Here is a 16,291-nt window from a genome sequence, read left to right as displayed (position 1 = left end):
GCTCGCTGCAGCGCTGCTGGCCGGCCAGTGCTGCCTCTCTGGTCTGGCTGCGACTGTACCCTGGCCGGGACGGCTGCCGCTGGCGAGACTGCTGGTTAGTACTATCGGGTGATATGGTCTGGTCAGGTGGCGGTCGGCCGGCCAGCGTCTGGCAACGCTTTGTTCTGTTGCCGTGAGTGTGGGCGTCGTTATTAGTAGAAGTCGGAGCCGGCATCCTCCGGCAGACTGAGGTCAGGTGTTTTACCGTGTCGCAACCGCCCGCATGTTTTTTTTTTTTTTTTTTGCCAATAAATGTGATCGTGATCCGGTGAGACTCTTGGTGTTTCGTAGCCCACGGTCAGTGGCGCAGCCAGAACTCTGGCGACGGGGATGAGAGACGTTCGCGATGGGCCCCCCAGCAACGTGGGCCCCCCTAAACCAAATGGGGGCCCCTTACCAACAACGAATGGTCAGATCATTGTCATCATTGCCAGCCAAATCGGGGAAAAGGACAAACAGCTCTTGACCTGAAGAGGCACGTAAAAAACAACAGCATATTTACAGAAACACGACCATTCTGCTCATATATGATGGACAGCGTGCAATTGATGGCCAGCGGCCACTCAAAGGGTCGGCCTAGGTCAAAAGGCTTTTAAAAAAGCTCAACATCAGTTTTTCGACTATTACTTTTGATATAGCAGACGAGGTAGAGTTATGACATTGTATTGAAGGTGTTAACCCGCGCCGGGCCGGTGCTCTGAGATTCCGCGCCGGGCCGGGGGGGTGTCTGAACACCCCCCTTCTAACTCGGCTCCTGGGCCACGTAGCGACACGCGGTAAGCGGCAATCGAAAGAACGTCCAAAATAAGGACGAAAACACTTCGGTCATTTTTTGGGTCAGGTCACCAGAGGTCACCAAAGGTCAAATGTTCACTATTTCAACATTTTGGAAACTGCCAACGGCTATCTCGGGAACCGATAGAGCTACAGCGCCGCAGAAAAGCGCATTCGATAGCCCTTTTACAGACCTTTCTGAGTAATGTTCTCAGATTTGACCTCAGTGTAGTGTTATCATGGATAAGAGATACCTGGATGGGGCACTCTCGGCGGTATCCTTTGATCTACGCGTCACACCGCCGCGGCCGGCGGCCGCCTGGTGGCGGAACCCGGAACTAACAACGTACACGACCGCCGGGCGCCCGGGCCGGCTGAGAGCATTAGCGGCGGCCGTATCTTACGCTCCTCGCCGTTTCAAGCTGCGCTATTGGGGCCTTTGGATGGGTGGGTGGGTGTCAACGGGTAGTCAGCACGATGCTACACGTGTGCAATGTGCTCGATTTCATAAAAGTCGTGGTCGCTCGGATACGTTAGCCCGCTTAACGACGATCGAATCGCGGATTCCGCCCGCAGTTTCTGCGCATGTTCGTCCTCTACATCCTCACAACCAACTCACCTCATCACTGATCACCCATATTTGTTCTGAGCTGATAGCCAGCCACCCCACCCGGCTCCTTGGCGACTGGTGAGGGCACTAGGGCAGTACGAGGAGAACCATTTCCCTCCAGTGCTTGCATTACCGAGACATGCCGGTCTCGCCTGAAGCTCAGCTCCGCCTGTCGACGGTCGAATCGGCCCACTGTATGTATGCCCCTATTCTCTTATTTAACGCCCCAAAGAATTATAATACACCAGAAGCTATACAGGAACCGACACACCCGCACATTAAGTTAGCAAATGCCATGAGTAAACAGAATGCTGAATGAGACGATTCTATTTGCAACAAAAACTCACCGATCTACAGCGCTCAGCATTAGCTTTCTTCAAAACAACAGCCCATCAAAAACAACTCCCAAGGACGGACAAGTTCACAGACATCTAAAAAACACTGATCAGTGCCCACTGCCCTCCAGTAACGGAGGCCATTGATGGAACAAGGGGCAAGTAGGGAAGTGGAGACGTATCGATACAAACATGACCAGTAGATCTCCACGCCTTAACGCATCAGGGTTCAGGTGTCCATTGGTCTTTATAAACATAAGTGATACACAAAACTACTTTCAATATCAAACATCCTAGCAATACATAATTGCCCAATGTCATCCCTAAGCATCAATCAAACAGTTAAATTAAGCAAACACTGGCATTTACAAACATTAACACGAAGGCACTGTATACAACACCCAATACACATACATGCTTAACACTTGAGGCACCACACAAGCATTGCCATCATGATCTTGCCCCAGCCCCAATCCCCATCCTTCCAGTCCAGTGCTCATAAACAGACTGATCCAGAACCAATGGCTGGTAGCTCGTCAAACTGGAAAGTGGAAAAGGTACAAATGTGATTAGATATAATAGGTGGATATTATGAAGAATCAACTCAATTTCAATGCATATTTATAAAATAATAGTAATATTAATTGAGTTATATCATTAGAAAGTATTATAAGAACGGAATGTTCCTGAATACAAGATAGGTAGAAATACGAATGCACTTCCTTGTATATTTGATAAAATATTAATCATTTCATTTTTATAGGAGGAATTTAGCTTCTTACTAGACATAAATTTCCATTTTTCCTAAAAAAAGGTATTAACTATTTATGATAAAATGATTGCAATCAAGAACTCCTTGAAGAAGCGTAAATTCGTAACGAAAAATTATTGGTAGGTGGAAGATAATAATTCTGTGACCATATTTTAATAGTATATTTATTATAAATCTTGTTAGTTAATGAAAAAAGGTTTACAAATAAACTGTTCAATCCAGACAACACTTCAAGCTAAACATATAATACTTTGCGCTGTGGAAGTACCTATTTTGATATGCAGCATTATAAGTCATTATAGTGTTGTAACTTGTAGTTAAGGTCTGAAATGAATGTGGGGCTAAATAAGAATGCATTCCAGTATCTTTAAAATGTATTTATTTTGCATTATTCTTATAATAAGGCAAACTATTCCAAACCAATGTTAAAGCAGTGTAATCTGTGATGAACAATGTGCGCCATATTTGTAGTCACCACTTCAAAGGCCATTCTCCTATTACCACACATGAATATTCATTTAATTCTACATGCCATCGATTCTCGGAACGATTCTGAATAAAACCCACTACCTCACATCTACTTAGCCTACCGTATCAAAGAGATATTCACCGATTTATGCTTCTTGCCAAAAAGGTGTTGTTTTCAGAGCATGGCGTTATTTCATCAATTATAGCTATTGGGACCAAACTTTTACCTTCACTGCATTCCTCACCTTTAAATATAAAATATGCCGCCCCAACTTCTTCTTTAAACACACGTAATCACACGTAAAAGCAAAATAACGATCGCCGCAAAGCACTCCACCATTGAGTTTACAACAGGCGCCAAGGTCGCGGTCGTGTACGTTCCTCGCGCATGCGCATAACGGCCGTGTGACGCTAAAGTCGCCGGAGTGCCCCATCCAGTTATCTCTAATCCATGGTGTTATGGAACCCGAACTGTCAGCTGTTGTATACAATGGCCAGGTGGAACGTAGACTGTATTTTTTCCAAAATGGCGGAGTCACGTGAGGTCTTGTAAAAAGCACTAAACTACTGCCATAGCGAACACTACACCCGCCGGCCCTTTAAGATACACTTCTCGCCGATCACGTAAATCGGCGCGGCAAGAATCGGCGGCGTCCTCGGGAGGAGGCCGGCAACTCACGGCTCGGGGTGCCGCCGACGGGCGCCCTCTGAGGCGGGCGCGTTCTACCGGGGGACCGGTCACGAGCAGCGCCGGTGGCGGCCGGCAGCGCGACGTCAGCGACATCTGACGGGCGGGCGCTCTCTGTCGGCGCTGTAGGTGGCGCGGTGGACGCTGTCGGCTGCGGCGATGGCGGCTGGGGCTCGCCGGAGCTCGGAGGAGCCGGGTCGGCCGGCGGCGGCGGCGGCGGCGGCGGCGGCGGCGGTTCCGGCCCGTCGGTGCTCGGAGGTGCTGAGCCGGTCGGCGCCCCGTCTGGGATGCGGGCGAGGTGTGCAGCGTTCCTCTTTGTCCCGTCGGACAGGATGAAGGTCGCCGGGCCGAGCTGTCTGGCGATTCGGCGCGGGCTGGAGAACCGACTCTGGTTCTTGGGCACGTGCCCCTGTCGCCGCACGCGCACCGTGTCGCCAGGCTGGAGATCTGACGGCCGGGTGGCCTGTCGCGAGTCGTACCCGCGGCTGTTGCGCTGCTGCTGGGTGGCGACTCGGTGCTGTAGCGAGCTGTCGCGCGGCGGAGTCTCTGTGGTGACCGGCAGGTGCAGACGCATGCGCCGGCCGTGCAGGAGCGCCGAGGGTGACTGGCAGCTAGTGCAATTGGTCTAGTGCTTCAGCTGGTCTAGCGCCAGTTTGGCTAGTTTCGTTTGAGCTAGTGCCAAAGTGCCATTCATTTGAGCTAGTGCCTTTGGTCTAGTGCCGTAATTTCGTCTAGCTTTCAGCAGACTCATTTCCAAATCCAAATTTTAAAGGATGCTCGCCCAAATCTTGCGCCTCATCTTTGCATCATGGATTTTGAGTTAGCTAGTAAGCGCGCTTTGTTAAAGGAAACAGTCCACTTTCCTGAAATCAGTATTTTGCTATTGATTTATGATTTTTATGCTCAAAATAATCATGAAATAAAATAAAACCTTTTTGTAAAAACAATTATTTTCTATATTTTAATATAGGACGAACTATATTATATGTAAAATAATGTTTGACGCGGAAGCTTATTACGCATTGACCAATCATATTGCGTAGCTCAAACCTACGCATACTGCATTGGCTGTAAGCAGCACGCTGATTGGCTGACGATGACGTGGCTGCATTCCTGTGCAAGGCACGCATTCCTCTACAAGGCACTCTTTTCGGAACGAGAAATGGAATATCTTCGTCTAGGGTGATCGTTGAGCCGTAAAAGCTCCTGATTTGTGCTAGTCTCAGCTCAAGCTACGAAACTGCTATTCCAGCTCAAAATCCCATGTTAAAAGTGAACTATTTCCTTTAACTGAATTTCCTCAAGTGAATGTAGCAGGCTGTTTCTTTCATTTAACTCAAGCGGTTTGGCGGAAAGTTCAGGGAGCTGGCCTAACGGAAAATTACATTAATCAACCGGAAGTTCGAGAAGCGGTGAAATCCCTCTGCGCTCTTGCCTTCCTTGACGTTGAAAATGTGAACGAAGCTTTTGAACAACTTCAAGAATATGTCGAGCAAATTGCCATCGAGGGATTAACAGACCTTTATGATTACTTTGAGGACACATATATAGGAAGGCAAGGGCGCAGAGGGGTTCGCCGAAACCCCCAAATTCCAAAAGAAATGTGGAATGTTAACCCGCGCCGGGCCGGTGCTCTGAGATTCCGCGCCGGGCCGGGGGGGGGGGGTGTCTGAACACCCCCCCCCCTTCTAACTCGGCTCCTGGGCCACGTAGCGAAACGCGGTAAGCGGCAATCGAAAGAACGTCCAAAATAAGGACGAAAACACTTCGGTCATTTTTTGGGTCAGGTCAAAGGTCAGGTCACCAGAGGTCACTAAAGGTAAAATGTTGACTATTTCAACATTTTGGAAACTGCCAACGGCTATCTCGGGAACCGATAGAGCTACAGCGCCGCGGAAAAGCGCATTCGATAGTCCTTTTACAGGCCTTTCTGAGTAATGCTCTCAGATTTGACCTCAGGTCAACGGTTTAGCCTCCAGAGGACAAAAACTCCAAAAATAGCCGTTTTTACGAAAATCGGTTTTTCGGCGATAACTTTTGACTCAAAAGAGCCATGACATTACTTTTGCCAGCATCGTGTTCCTCTCGTCGAGACGCGTCGAATGAACTATAAGTTGACCTTGAAAGGTCAACTTGAAAATTTGACCTCAGGTCAAGGTCATGACCTGACCGGAAAAGGTCATGTTGCATATCAGTCGATCCGCAACGTCGAGCCGAACACATCTAAGGCGTTTTCAGCGCTCTAGGACGCCTCTATCAGAAGTTATTAGCGAAAAACTGTTAGATTCTGTTCGTGACCTGAGATTACCTCGGGGACATAACGAGGGGTCACAGTTGCCATTTTCTAGTTCAGTGTGTCAATTTTACTTACATCTCGATGTTTGAGAGTGTCTAGAATGGCGTTCGTGCAAAACAGACGCTTTTCAATTTTCTCCCATTGACTTATAATGGAGAGGCCGCAAAATTGACCTGACCTTAGGTCAACGATATCAAAATTCCGAGATATACATTTTATAGATACTGTTGCTCTTATCAATTGGTGAAAGTTTCAAGGCAATCGATCAATCGGTGTAGCTATGACGAGCATTCTTATTTTTTCTGAGGTGAGGTCACTTGGCGTGACCTGGTGACCTGACCTAAGGCGACCTGGGTCTGAAATTTTCACAACATGTGCGGAAAAGATGTACAAACAGGTGTGCCAAAAACGGCGGCGCTCCGCGCCGCCGTTTTTGAGATATCTGCGAAAAACCGCAGGGGGGGTGTTCAAACACCCCCCCCCCCCCTCGGCCCGGCGCGGGTTAAGGAAAGGACCATATCTGGCATACCCCGAACAACCAACAAGCTTGAGGGATGGCATCGGGGGATACAGGCCATGCTGGATTCCCCCCCATTCCTCCATCTTCCGTTGCTTCGCAGCGCTCCAGCGTGAAGAAAATTTACAAGTTAACGATCTTTTCAGGTTTAAGGCGGGTCATGACGTTCAAAAATCCAAGAAAACTGTTAAAAATATGAATAAACGCCTGACAACACTTATAACCAGACTAGCGGAAGGCACCATAGAGCGGGCGGAATTCCTTCGTGGCGTGGGATATGCTATCACACTGAACGTTTAAATCCGAAACATCAAGATTTGGGCGGGTTGCCTTTAACCCGCGCCCCGTTGGGCTCTGCCGAGCAACGCGCCCCGTTGGGGAGGGGGCATTTTGCCCCCCCCCCCTAAGATCTCGAGAACCACGCAACCTAGCGACAAGCGGCAAACGGTGTTGGATAGCCCTGTCAGGGAACTACCTTGTGACCCAATTTTATTGACCTAGGCCAAACCGATGACGTCACAGGTCAGGTCAAATGTCCAATTTTCACCGTTTACAGGCATTTCAAGAAATGCGTTGTAAAATCGAGTAAAATGCATTTCATTGAAAATCATCGATGGGGAAATGTTCTTCAAACACATATTTTGCTATTTGAGGTCACTGATACCAGGTCAGGTCACAGAGGTCAGGTCACGGGGGGGTCACAATATGAAAGTGTCGTGTGATACATGTTTTATGGTCCATTTTACATGACGAATGCGATTATGTGGGTCAGGCAGCCTTTGGGGCCAGCTTAGGTCACGTTTTGGTCAAGGTCAGGTCAAGGTAAGGTCAAGGTCAGGTCAAATTAGGTCAAATTTCAAAGTTAATATTTTTGCATAAAATGGGTATTGACTCGATGCAGCTCGTCACGGGGAGTTCAATGGTGGTCTTTGTTTTGCCGTACGTGGTCTAGAATCGCTAAAAATTGAGTTCAAAAATTTGACGTCATCATTTTTGAACAGTTTTTTTCGCTATAACTTGGCCAAAAAACGAGATATCGATCTGAAATTTGGTATGTATATAGAAGAGCGCAGGGACTATCACATATATTCCGTTTTTTTTCGAAATTCGGAAAAATTTTTGATTTTTTTAGTTTTTCTAAAAAAATCAATTTTTTTAATTTTTCAGGGTCAAAATCCCAAAATTTTGAAAATCCGAGATAGCAATTTTGTAGCGCCGCTTTTTGTCTACTAGACCATATAAAGAACTTTGAAATTGCTTGATAACTGTAGATTTAGTGAGCGTTTCAAGATTGCATGTTTTTTGCTCATTTTTGCGCGAACATGACCTCAGTTTGACCTCAATAACTCCTGACCTAAGGTGACCTAAGACTTGAAATTCGGTGTGAAGGTGTCAAATTGATGCCCGGGAAGGTGCTGAAAATTTGGCGGCGCTGCGCGCCGCCGTTTTCTTGCTATTCAGGAAAAACCACAGGGGGGGGGCCAAAATGGCCCCCCCAACGGGGCGAGGGTTAAGGTTTGAAGAAACTCTATATATGTTTGTTCCGGCAAAAGGGCATCTGAACTAAGTACACCAACATCCGAACATCTGAAATCTGAAGTGTGTTATACATAATCGAACGAACGAAATATATACGACAACGAGCATCTCAGGGAACTATATATTTCAAATAAATTTCGGGAACTAGCACAAATGAACTAGACCAAATATGACACTAGCTCAAATGAAGCTAGCTCAAGTGGCACTAGACCAAATAAAGCACTAGACCAAATGAACTAGCCCAAACGATACTAGACCAACAGACACTAGTCCAAGTGGAGGGGACTCGGTGCAGTGCGGGGTCGCTCGGTACAGAGCGAGGCGCTGTCGCATGTGTCCGCTGAAGCTGGCGGCCGTCCGCGACTGCAGCTGTGTGGCCTCCTTGAGCCACATCTTCACCTCTCGGTTGAGCTGATCCACTGCTCCGTTTCTGCGCGGCCAGTAGACGACAGACGTGTGGTGTCTGATTCCGCGCTGGGCCAGATACTGTCGGAACCTGTCGCTGGTGAACTGGGGTCCGTTGTCGGTCACCAGCTCGTCACACAGTCCCTCTCTGGACCAGGCCTGGCTCAGGAACTGAATGACGTCATCAGTTTCGATGGATGACGTCAGAGCGACCTCTGGCCACTTACTATGGTAATCCGTCATAGTAATGGCGTACTTTGCAGACGGTGGGGCGCCGGGGATCGGGCCCACGATGTCCAGTCCGAGCTTAGACCAGGGCCGGTCTGGAAGCTCGACCGGTTGCAGCGGCGCGGGGCGCGCCTGCTGCGTCAGCACGGCGTCCTTTGCGTGGCAGGACGGGCAGTCGGCGACCAGTGCAGCGGCGTCCTTTGACATTCCAGGCCACCAGGCGAGGTCGCGCAGGAGCTGCCTTGTTCGCACGACACCGTCGTGCGCTCGGTGCGCCAGTTGGAGGTACTTTGAGCGGAGCGCGGCCGGGACGACGGCGCGGTCCGGGCCGCGCAGCACGACTCCGTCCTGGCGGACTTGCAGCTCGTTCCGCACGGCGAAGTAGTCCCGCGTCTCCGGCGTGCACTGGCGCGCGGCGTCGGGCCAGCCGGTGCGGATGACAGACCGCAGCTGCTCCATGACTGGATCGGCTGCCGACGCGGCACATACGTAGCACATACGGCCGACGTAGCACAACGGGCTGCCGCGAGAGGTGACAGGGACCGCCTCCAGGGCACAGCTGATGCGGTTCTTCCGATAGAGATATGTCGCCACCTGAGTGTTTTTCTTTTAGTACCATTGTACATTTTGTGTCTTTTACTATGATGATTTTTGTGACTTAGGTACTCTCATATTGCTTGTACTGACTGGGCCGTAATAGCCACCTGTGGATCAGCCCTAATAAACGAATTATTACGAATTATTACGAATTATTACGTCGTCATCAGTGATGACTTCACTGACGTCATCGGTGCCGTCCGTCCGTCTCGGCGGCGCCGGTGTCCGGCAGCGGCAGCCGCGACAGGGCGTCAGCCACTGGGATGCTGCGCCCGGGCCGGTACTCCACTGTGTACGAGTACGGCAGCAGGCGGGACTGCCACCTGGCGATGCGCGCGCCGGCGCGGTTGGACGTCTTCGGCGTGAGCAGAGTGGTGAGCGCAGAGTGGTCCGTCCGCAGGATGAATGAACGGCCCCACAGGTACGTCCGCCAATGCTCGACAGCATTGACCGCGCTGAGGGCTTCCTTCTCGGAGACGGAGTACCGCGACTCGGCGTCGGTGAAGGAGCGGGACCAGTACGCCACTGGCCGCTCCTCGCCGTCCGGCTGGATCTGAGTGAGCATGGCACCGGCGCCGCGGTCGCTGGCGTCGGTCGTCACGATCGTCCGGAGGCGGGCGCTGAAGGGCTTCATCACCGGCCTGGCTGAGATGAGCCATTTCACCTCGTTGAAGGCGTCGTTGGCCTCCTTGGTCCACTGGAATGTGGCGTCCTTCTTCAGCATGATGGCGAGGGGTCTCACCACAGCGGAGTACTGAGGCACGAACCTGCTGAACCAGCCGGTTGAGCCCAGGAGACTGCGCAGCTCCTTTACGTTGGTGGGAGGCGGGGCCTCGGCCACGGCCTTGGTGGTAGACAGGGGTACCGACAGGGGTGTCTGGAGAGCTGATGACCGCAGAACTCCACCTCTGGCTGGCTGAAGGAGGACTTATATGTGTTGATGGTGACATTTGCCTGCTTGAGGCGGTCCAGCACGGTGCGGAGGCGCCTGTCGTGCTCGGACTGATCGCGGCAGGTGACCAGGATGTCATCCAGATAGTGTCCACAGCCGTCGATACCCTGCAGTAGATGACTGAGCAGCTTCTGGAACGCGCTGCCGCTAGACACCAGGCCGAACGGGACCCTGGTGTAGCGCATCAGGCCGTCTGGCGTGAGGAAGGCGGTGATGTCACGCGAGTCCTCGTGCAGACGCAGCTGGTGGTAGGCCGACTTCAAGTCGATCCTGCTGTAGAGGGTGCCACAGAGCTTGGACTCCAGCTCGTCGATCGTGGGCAGTGGGTGGACCTCTGGCACGATTTGGCTGTTCGGCCCACGCAGGTCTACACAGACCCTGATCCTGCCGTCCTTCTTCCTTGAGACGGTCAGCGGGCTGATCCACTGGGAGGACTCGATCCTCTCGATGACTCCTGCTTCCAGCAGACTGTTCAGCTCTGCTGAGACCTCCTCTCGCACGGAGAGGGGCAGCCGGCGCAGCTTGTAGGCAGTTGGTACTGCGTCCGGCTTCAGCTTGATTCGGTGGACGTAGCCCTCGATGGTAGGTAGCTCTGACGGGGCTGAGCCTGCCAACGTGTAGACGCTGTGCGAGGCTGGGTGGAGGGTGACTCCCAGGGCCTGCAGCAGGTCCATACCCATGATGGCCTCCGTCTTCTTGGTGTCCACCAGGTAGAAGTTTGTTGGCACAGCCTGATTATTGTAGGTCACCGTGGTAGGCAGCGTTCCCAGGACTGGGAGTGGTTGCTGGCCGAAGCCGTAGAGCCGTGAGCTGGAGGGGCTGAACGCCACGCCTCTGAACAGCTCCTTGGCACGGTTCACACTCAGGAGTGAGCAGGTGGCACCCGTGTCCACCTGGAGGGGTACCTCCTGTGTGACGTCACCTGCAGTCACCTGGACGGTACAGGTGAGGCGTGACCCAGTGGTGGCAGCACAGGAGAGCACGTTCAGCTCCTTCACTGCTTTGTGGTGCTGTCGTTGAGCTGGCCTTGCTGGGGTTGCTCCACTGCCGCCCCTGCACCAGCTGGCGAAGTGGCCCTTCTTTCCGCAGGAGTGGCACGTCACTCTGCGGGCTGGACAGGCAGCATCCCTGGGTGCGTGATCATCACGTCCGCAGTTGGTGCAGAAGTCGCTGCTGGCGCTCTGCTGCTGCTGCTGCTTTCCCTTCTGTTGTGGCTTCCTCGTAACCTTTGCCACGGATGAGACGGGTGGGGCTGCAACTGGTTGGGAGATGGCTGCAGCCTCACGCAGGGAGTCCTCGTAGGTCTCTGCGACGCTCAGGACCTTGTCCAGAGTGAGGTCCCGGTCCTGAAGGAGCCGCTCCCTCAGGCGCTGGTGGGGGGTCTTCTCCACCACCACGTCCCGGATGAGTTCCGACTCCATTGGGCCGAACTGGCAGATGCGAGCCAGGCCGCGCAGAGCAGCGACGAAGTCTGCTGTGGACTCTGTGGGGGCCTGGGCTCGCTGTCGGAATCGGAATCGTTCCACGATTACGTTGGTCCTGGGAGTGTAGAACTCCCGGAGCTGGCGGAGGGTCACGTCGTAGTCGTCCTCGCCGTCACGTTTCGCAACCGGCGGCAGGGTGTCGAACACCCGGTACGCCTCGTCATCGATCGCGCACAGAAGCAGAGTGCGCCGCTGCTCGGGGGGCAGGGGGCTCGTGCCGCACCTGGCCAACAGATAAAGTTCGAATTTTTGTTCCCAGTTCCTCCACGGGACGGCCGGCGTCCCGGGATGGGGCAAAAACGGCACGGGTAGGGGCGGTTCACTGTCGCCGCTCATGGCCGTACCGCGGGCCGAAACACAAAAAAAGGTTACACTGAAACTCGCGACACGCGATTTCACTAAAGTCTGCACTTACCTCGTGCTAGTCGCCAAAATGTAGTGTTATGGAACCCGAACTGTTAGCTGTTGTATACAATGGCCAGGTGGAACGTAGACTGTATGTTTCCCAAAATGGCGGAGTCACGTGAGGTCTTGTAAAAAGCACTAAACTACTGCCATAGCGAACACTACACTCAGGTCAACGGTTTAGCACCCAGAGGGCAAAAACTCCAAAAATAGCCGTTTTTACGAAAAACGTTTTTTCGGCAATAACTTTTGACTCAAAAGAGCTATGACATTACTTTTGCCAGCATCGTGTTCCTCTCGTTGAGACGCGTCGAATGAACTATAATCTGACCTTGAAAGGTCAACTTGAAAATTTGACCTCAGGTCAAGGTCATGACCTGAACGGAAAAGGTCATGTTGCATATCAGTCGATCCGCAACGTCGAGCCGAACACATCTAAAGCGTTTTCAGCGCTCTAGATTCTGTTCGTGACCTGAGATGACCTCGGGGGCATAACGAGGGGTCACAGTTGCCATTTTCCAGTTCAGTGTGTCAATTTTACCTACATTTCGATGTTTGAGAGTGTCTAGAATAAAAAAGAAAAGAAAACTCGATATGTCATATTGTGACATCTGAAGCCCTGTATGCTCGGTTGACTCACCAACACAGCTGCTATTCCGCTCTCAGTCTGTATTTAGCGGTTTCCTGAGAAAACAAAAACACAATAAGCAGGGCACATAACTTCTGAACACATGTGTAGGCAATACAACTCACCGACAGTGCATATCTAACGGGGGAGGGGGCGAATCGTGAGGCCCAACAGAAAACTATGTACGAGTGCTCATTGGCATCACAAACAAGTCGTTCATTGGAGTCACAACAACTCGGACAAAACGAAAACAATACAGCCGTCAATGAACAATTGTAACAATTGTAAACAATCGATCAGTCGCTATCGCCGCCGATCATAGCTGCGGCAGTTTTGACGCAATCCCACACGCAGCAATCAAACTGCCATCTAGCTAGATCTTTTGACCTGAAAGTGACCTGACCTCAGCTATATTAAGATGAAAATGGCCTCAAATGACACAGGCGACACCGAATTCAAAATCTATGGCCTAAATGCACCATAAAACATGTGTCACACGACCGACTTATGACTTAAGATTTCCGTGACCTATGATGACCTGACCCTGACCTTATAATCAAAGTTCAAGTTTGGTACCCTCAGGGTACCTTAAGCATCTGTTCACGAGTGTAAAAAACAAAAATCAGCCTGATCTGACTTGTAAGACGGCAGCCAGAACCCAAAAAGTGAACAAGCCAAATATCGATAATTTTTACTTTGACCTGACCTGTGACGTCATCGGTAACCTCGAGGTCAATGAAATTAGGTTTCGCTCGACAGTTTTTCCGGGACTATCAGATACCGTTTCAATTTTGACGATCGGCCCAGTAGTTTCGGAGTTAGGAGGGGGCTACGAATAGCCTCCCCCCAGTGGGGCGTTTTATCCCGCGCACCGACGGGGGTCTGCGCCAACTTCGTACCGACGGGGGGGCGGATGACCGCCCCCTTGAGATCTCGAGAACGAAGCAAGATAGCGACAAGCGGTAAACGGCAAGGGATACCCACGAACAAGGTCTACAATTTTTACAAAGGTCATTTTCAGGTCAGGTCAAAGATGACGTCACAGGGGTCAAGAAAGTCAAAATGGCGGCGCTAGGTATTGAGAGTTTTTCTCGAATAACTTTCGAACTAGTCAATATAGGAACAAACTAAGGGCAGCATCGTGATCCTCTCGTCAATCCGCATCGAATGATATATATGTTGACCTCGAAAGGTCAAGGTCAAAGGTTGACCTCAGGTCATCATGTATATCATTCGATGCGCCTTGATGAGCTGAACACAATGAGACCACCCGCGCGGCGGTATCTTGTTCCTGTACGGAGTTATTGTCAAAAAACCGCTGGTGACCTTTGATGACGTCACATGACCTTATAGCTGCCCAACAGCAAAACAGACCTCTAGGTAGTGAAGGTTGATCGTATATGAGGTCATGTATGGTTTATGGGGCCATTCCGACCCGTTTTAGTGGTAAAAACAGGGAGTTGATTTTTCCCTTATTGACTTATATTGGGGAGGTCGAAAAATTGACCTGACCTTAGGTCAAACGATATCAAAATTCCGAGATAAACAAATTGTAGCTACTATTGACCTTATAACATCCTGCGACATTCAAAGGCCTCCGACATCTACTGTAGCTCTGGCACAGTGTCAAAGTTGCAAAAAAGTAACTTGAGGTTGGGTCATTCAAAGTGACCTGGTGACCTGCACTTCTCTGCACTCGACATTTTAGAGCTAGAGGGCTGATTTTTCGTATAGCTGCTCCTCAATCCTTTCTTGATGTCCACTGAAAATTTAAGTTTCTGGGATTTTTGGTTTCGGAGATATGACCTTGTTTTTCAGGTCATGTCATGACCCAAATGGCCAATTCTCAGCATCTTGCGTTTGCTATGGGCCTTGTGAGCTTTTGGCCCACCTTGATTTCGGCCTTTTTTGCCAGTCTTACCTCCCACCTATTATGGAACATGTTGTTCGACGATGTACAGTTGTCAAGGTCAGGGTCAAGGTCAACCTAGGTCATCTAAGATAATTGCGTTTTAGGGAAGCTGAATTTACTTTTTGTCAAGTTTTTTGACTGTATTTTTGGTAAAAGCTTCTCAGATCATGATTTCATGTAATATGGACACATAAACAATCGGTGCACACATCCAGTATACACACAGACACACACAAACATACAAACACATATAATTGACCTTGACCTAGCTTGACCTGAAATGACCTCAGCAGCAAAAATCTGGTCGGGTAGTGTGACAAAGAGGTTCTAGCTGGCTTGGCACCAGAAAACGGCATCGTCATCGGTATATGATAAGCAGCGCACTTGATATCCAACGGTGACCCAAAACAGCAACATTTTTTAGTTAGACCTGACCTGGAAGGTCAATGACTGACCTGATAAGGTAAAACTGGGTATCATTGGATTCGTCTCTTCCCAAAAAATCTTTTTGGTCTTTACCGCTAAGCTCTATCTCCAACAGGAACGAAATGGCGCGGGGGGTGGCAACCACCCCACCCCCCATGTGCGTTCTAGGATGGGAAAATGGCATGTGCGGGCGAGGGTTAAAGTTAGGAGGTTCAAACTCGCACACCATGTGTAAAATTGATGAGAGAATAGTCGTACCAAATTTCGTGGCGCTACGCGCCGCGGTTTTCCCGCTATTCGCGAAAAATCTCAGGCGGATATCCGCCCCCGTCGGTGCGCGTGATATACACATGTTGTGCTCGGTGAGAATCGTAGACACAACCGCGCTTGTTCGCGTGTATTCACAGAAGAACGGAAGATCCTTCGCACACACCGTTGCCGTTACGGCACATATTTTCCGTTGCCCTCTTATGGGACACGACTACTAATTACCAATAGCCAGGACACAACACGTTCCCCCTCTACAAAAAGTTCGCCACGTCCTGGCCCAGCACAGATGACCAGTGGGATGATGATGATGCGGTAGAGATCGCTGCCAGCCTGCCCAACCAGACAGAGGCAGTGACTAAAGCCGAGCTGCTTCAGGCTTCTGCGTCTGATGACGTGCTGACTCGTGTGCGCGCGTGCTTGAAGGCAGGGAACTGGAGCGGGCAGGTGAAAACCGACCCCTTGACCCGACCTTTTTACCAGGTCAGGTCAGAGCTGTCGTGCCAGGATGACCTTCTATTCAAGGGTGAGAGGTGCATGGCGCCAGCGGACCTGCGCAGACGGCTCCTGGAGCTGGCACATGAGACGCACCCTGGTGTCGTCCGCACGAAACAGCGTCTCAGAGAGCGGTACTGGTGGCCGGGAATGGACGGCGCCGTACAGGCTCTGCTACAGAACTGTGCTCTCTGCACTGTGCACAGTAAGTCAGCCAAGCCGTGCAGGTCGCCCCTGCAAACGGTATTAATGCCATCGGGTCCATGGTCCAAGCTGGTCTTAGACGCCATCGGGCCACTGAAAGGACCTAGCTCCGAGCGATTCGGACTGGTGTTGGTAGATGCGTTCAGTCGCTGGTCGGAGGTAGCGTTCATGTCGGAGGTAACCTCCTCCGCAGTAATCGAGTTCCTCCAAGCAGTCTTCGCAAGGGAGGGCATCCCTCAGGAGCTGCTCT

At 51.0% G+C, this 16,291-nt stretch overlaps 1 protein-coding gene across 1 annotated transcript; it reads right to left on the bottom strand.

The window, feature by feature from the left end:
* Nucleotides 1-337: 337 nt before the first annotated feature.
* LOC122385539 (uncharacterized protein K02A2.6-like) lies at nt 338-11,896 on the bottom strand (the record flags this gene model as incomplete). Its single annotated transcript, XM_043373882.1, has 5 exons — nt 338-357; nt 4,074-4,297; nt 8,352-9,191; nt 9,553-10,112; nt 10,223-11,896. Coding segments are annotated over 5 exons (3,318 nt in total), but the record flags the coding sequence as incomplete, so codon positions are not given.
* Nucleotides 11,897-16,291: the final 4,395 nt, after the last annotated feature.

The sequence above is a fragment of the Amphibalanus amphitrite genome, unplaced genomic scaffold, assembly GCF_019059575.1.
Source record: "Amphibalanus amphitrite isolate SeventyFive unplaced genomic scaffold, NRLGWU_Aamphi_draft 000221F_arrow, whole genome shotgun sequence".
NCBI lineage: Eukaryota > Metazoa > Arthropoda > Thecostraca > Balanomorpha > Balanidae > Amphibalanus > Amphibalanus amphitrite.
Note: the sequence above shows the minus strand (reverse complement) of the source record. Positions and strands in the feature narration are given on the sequence as shown.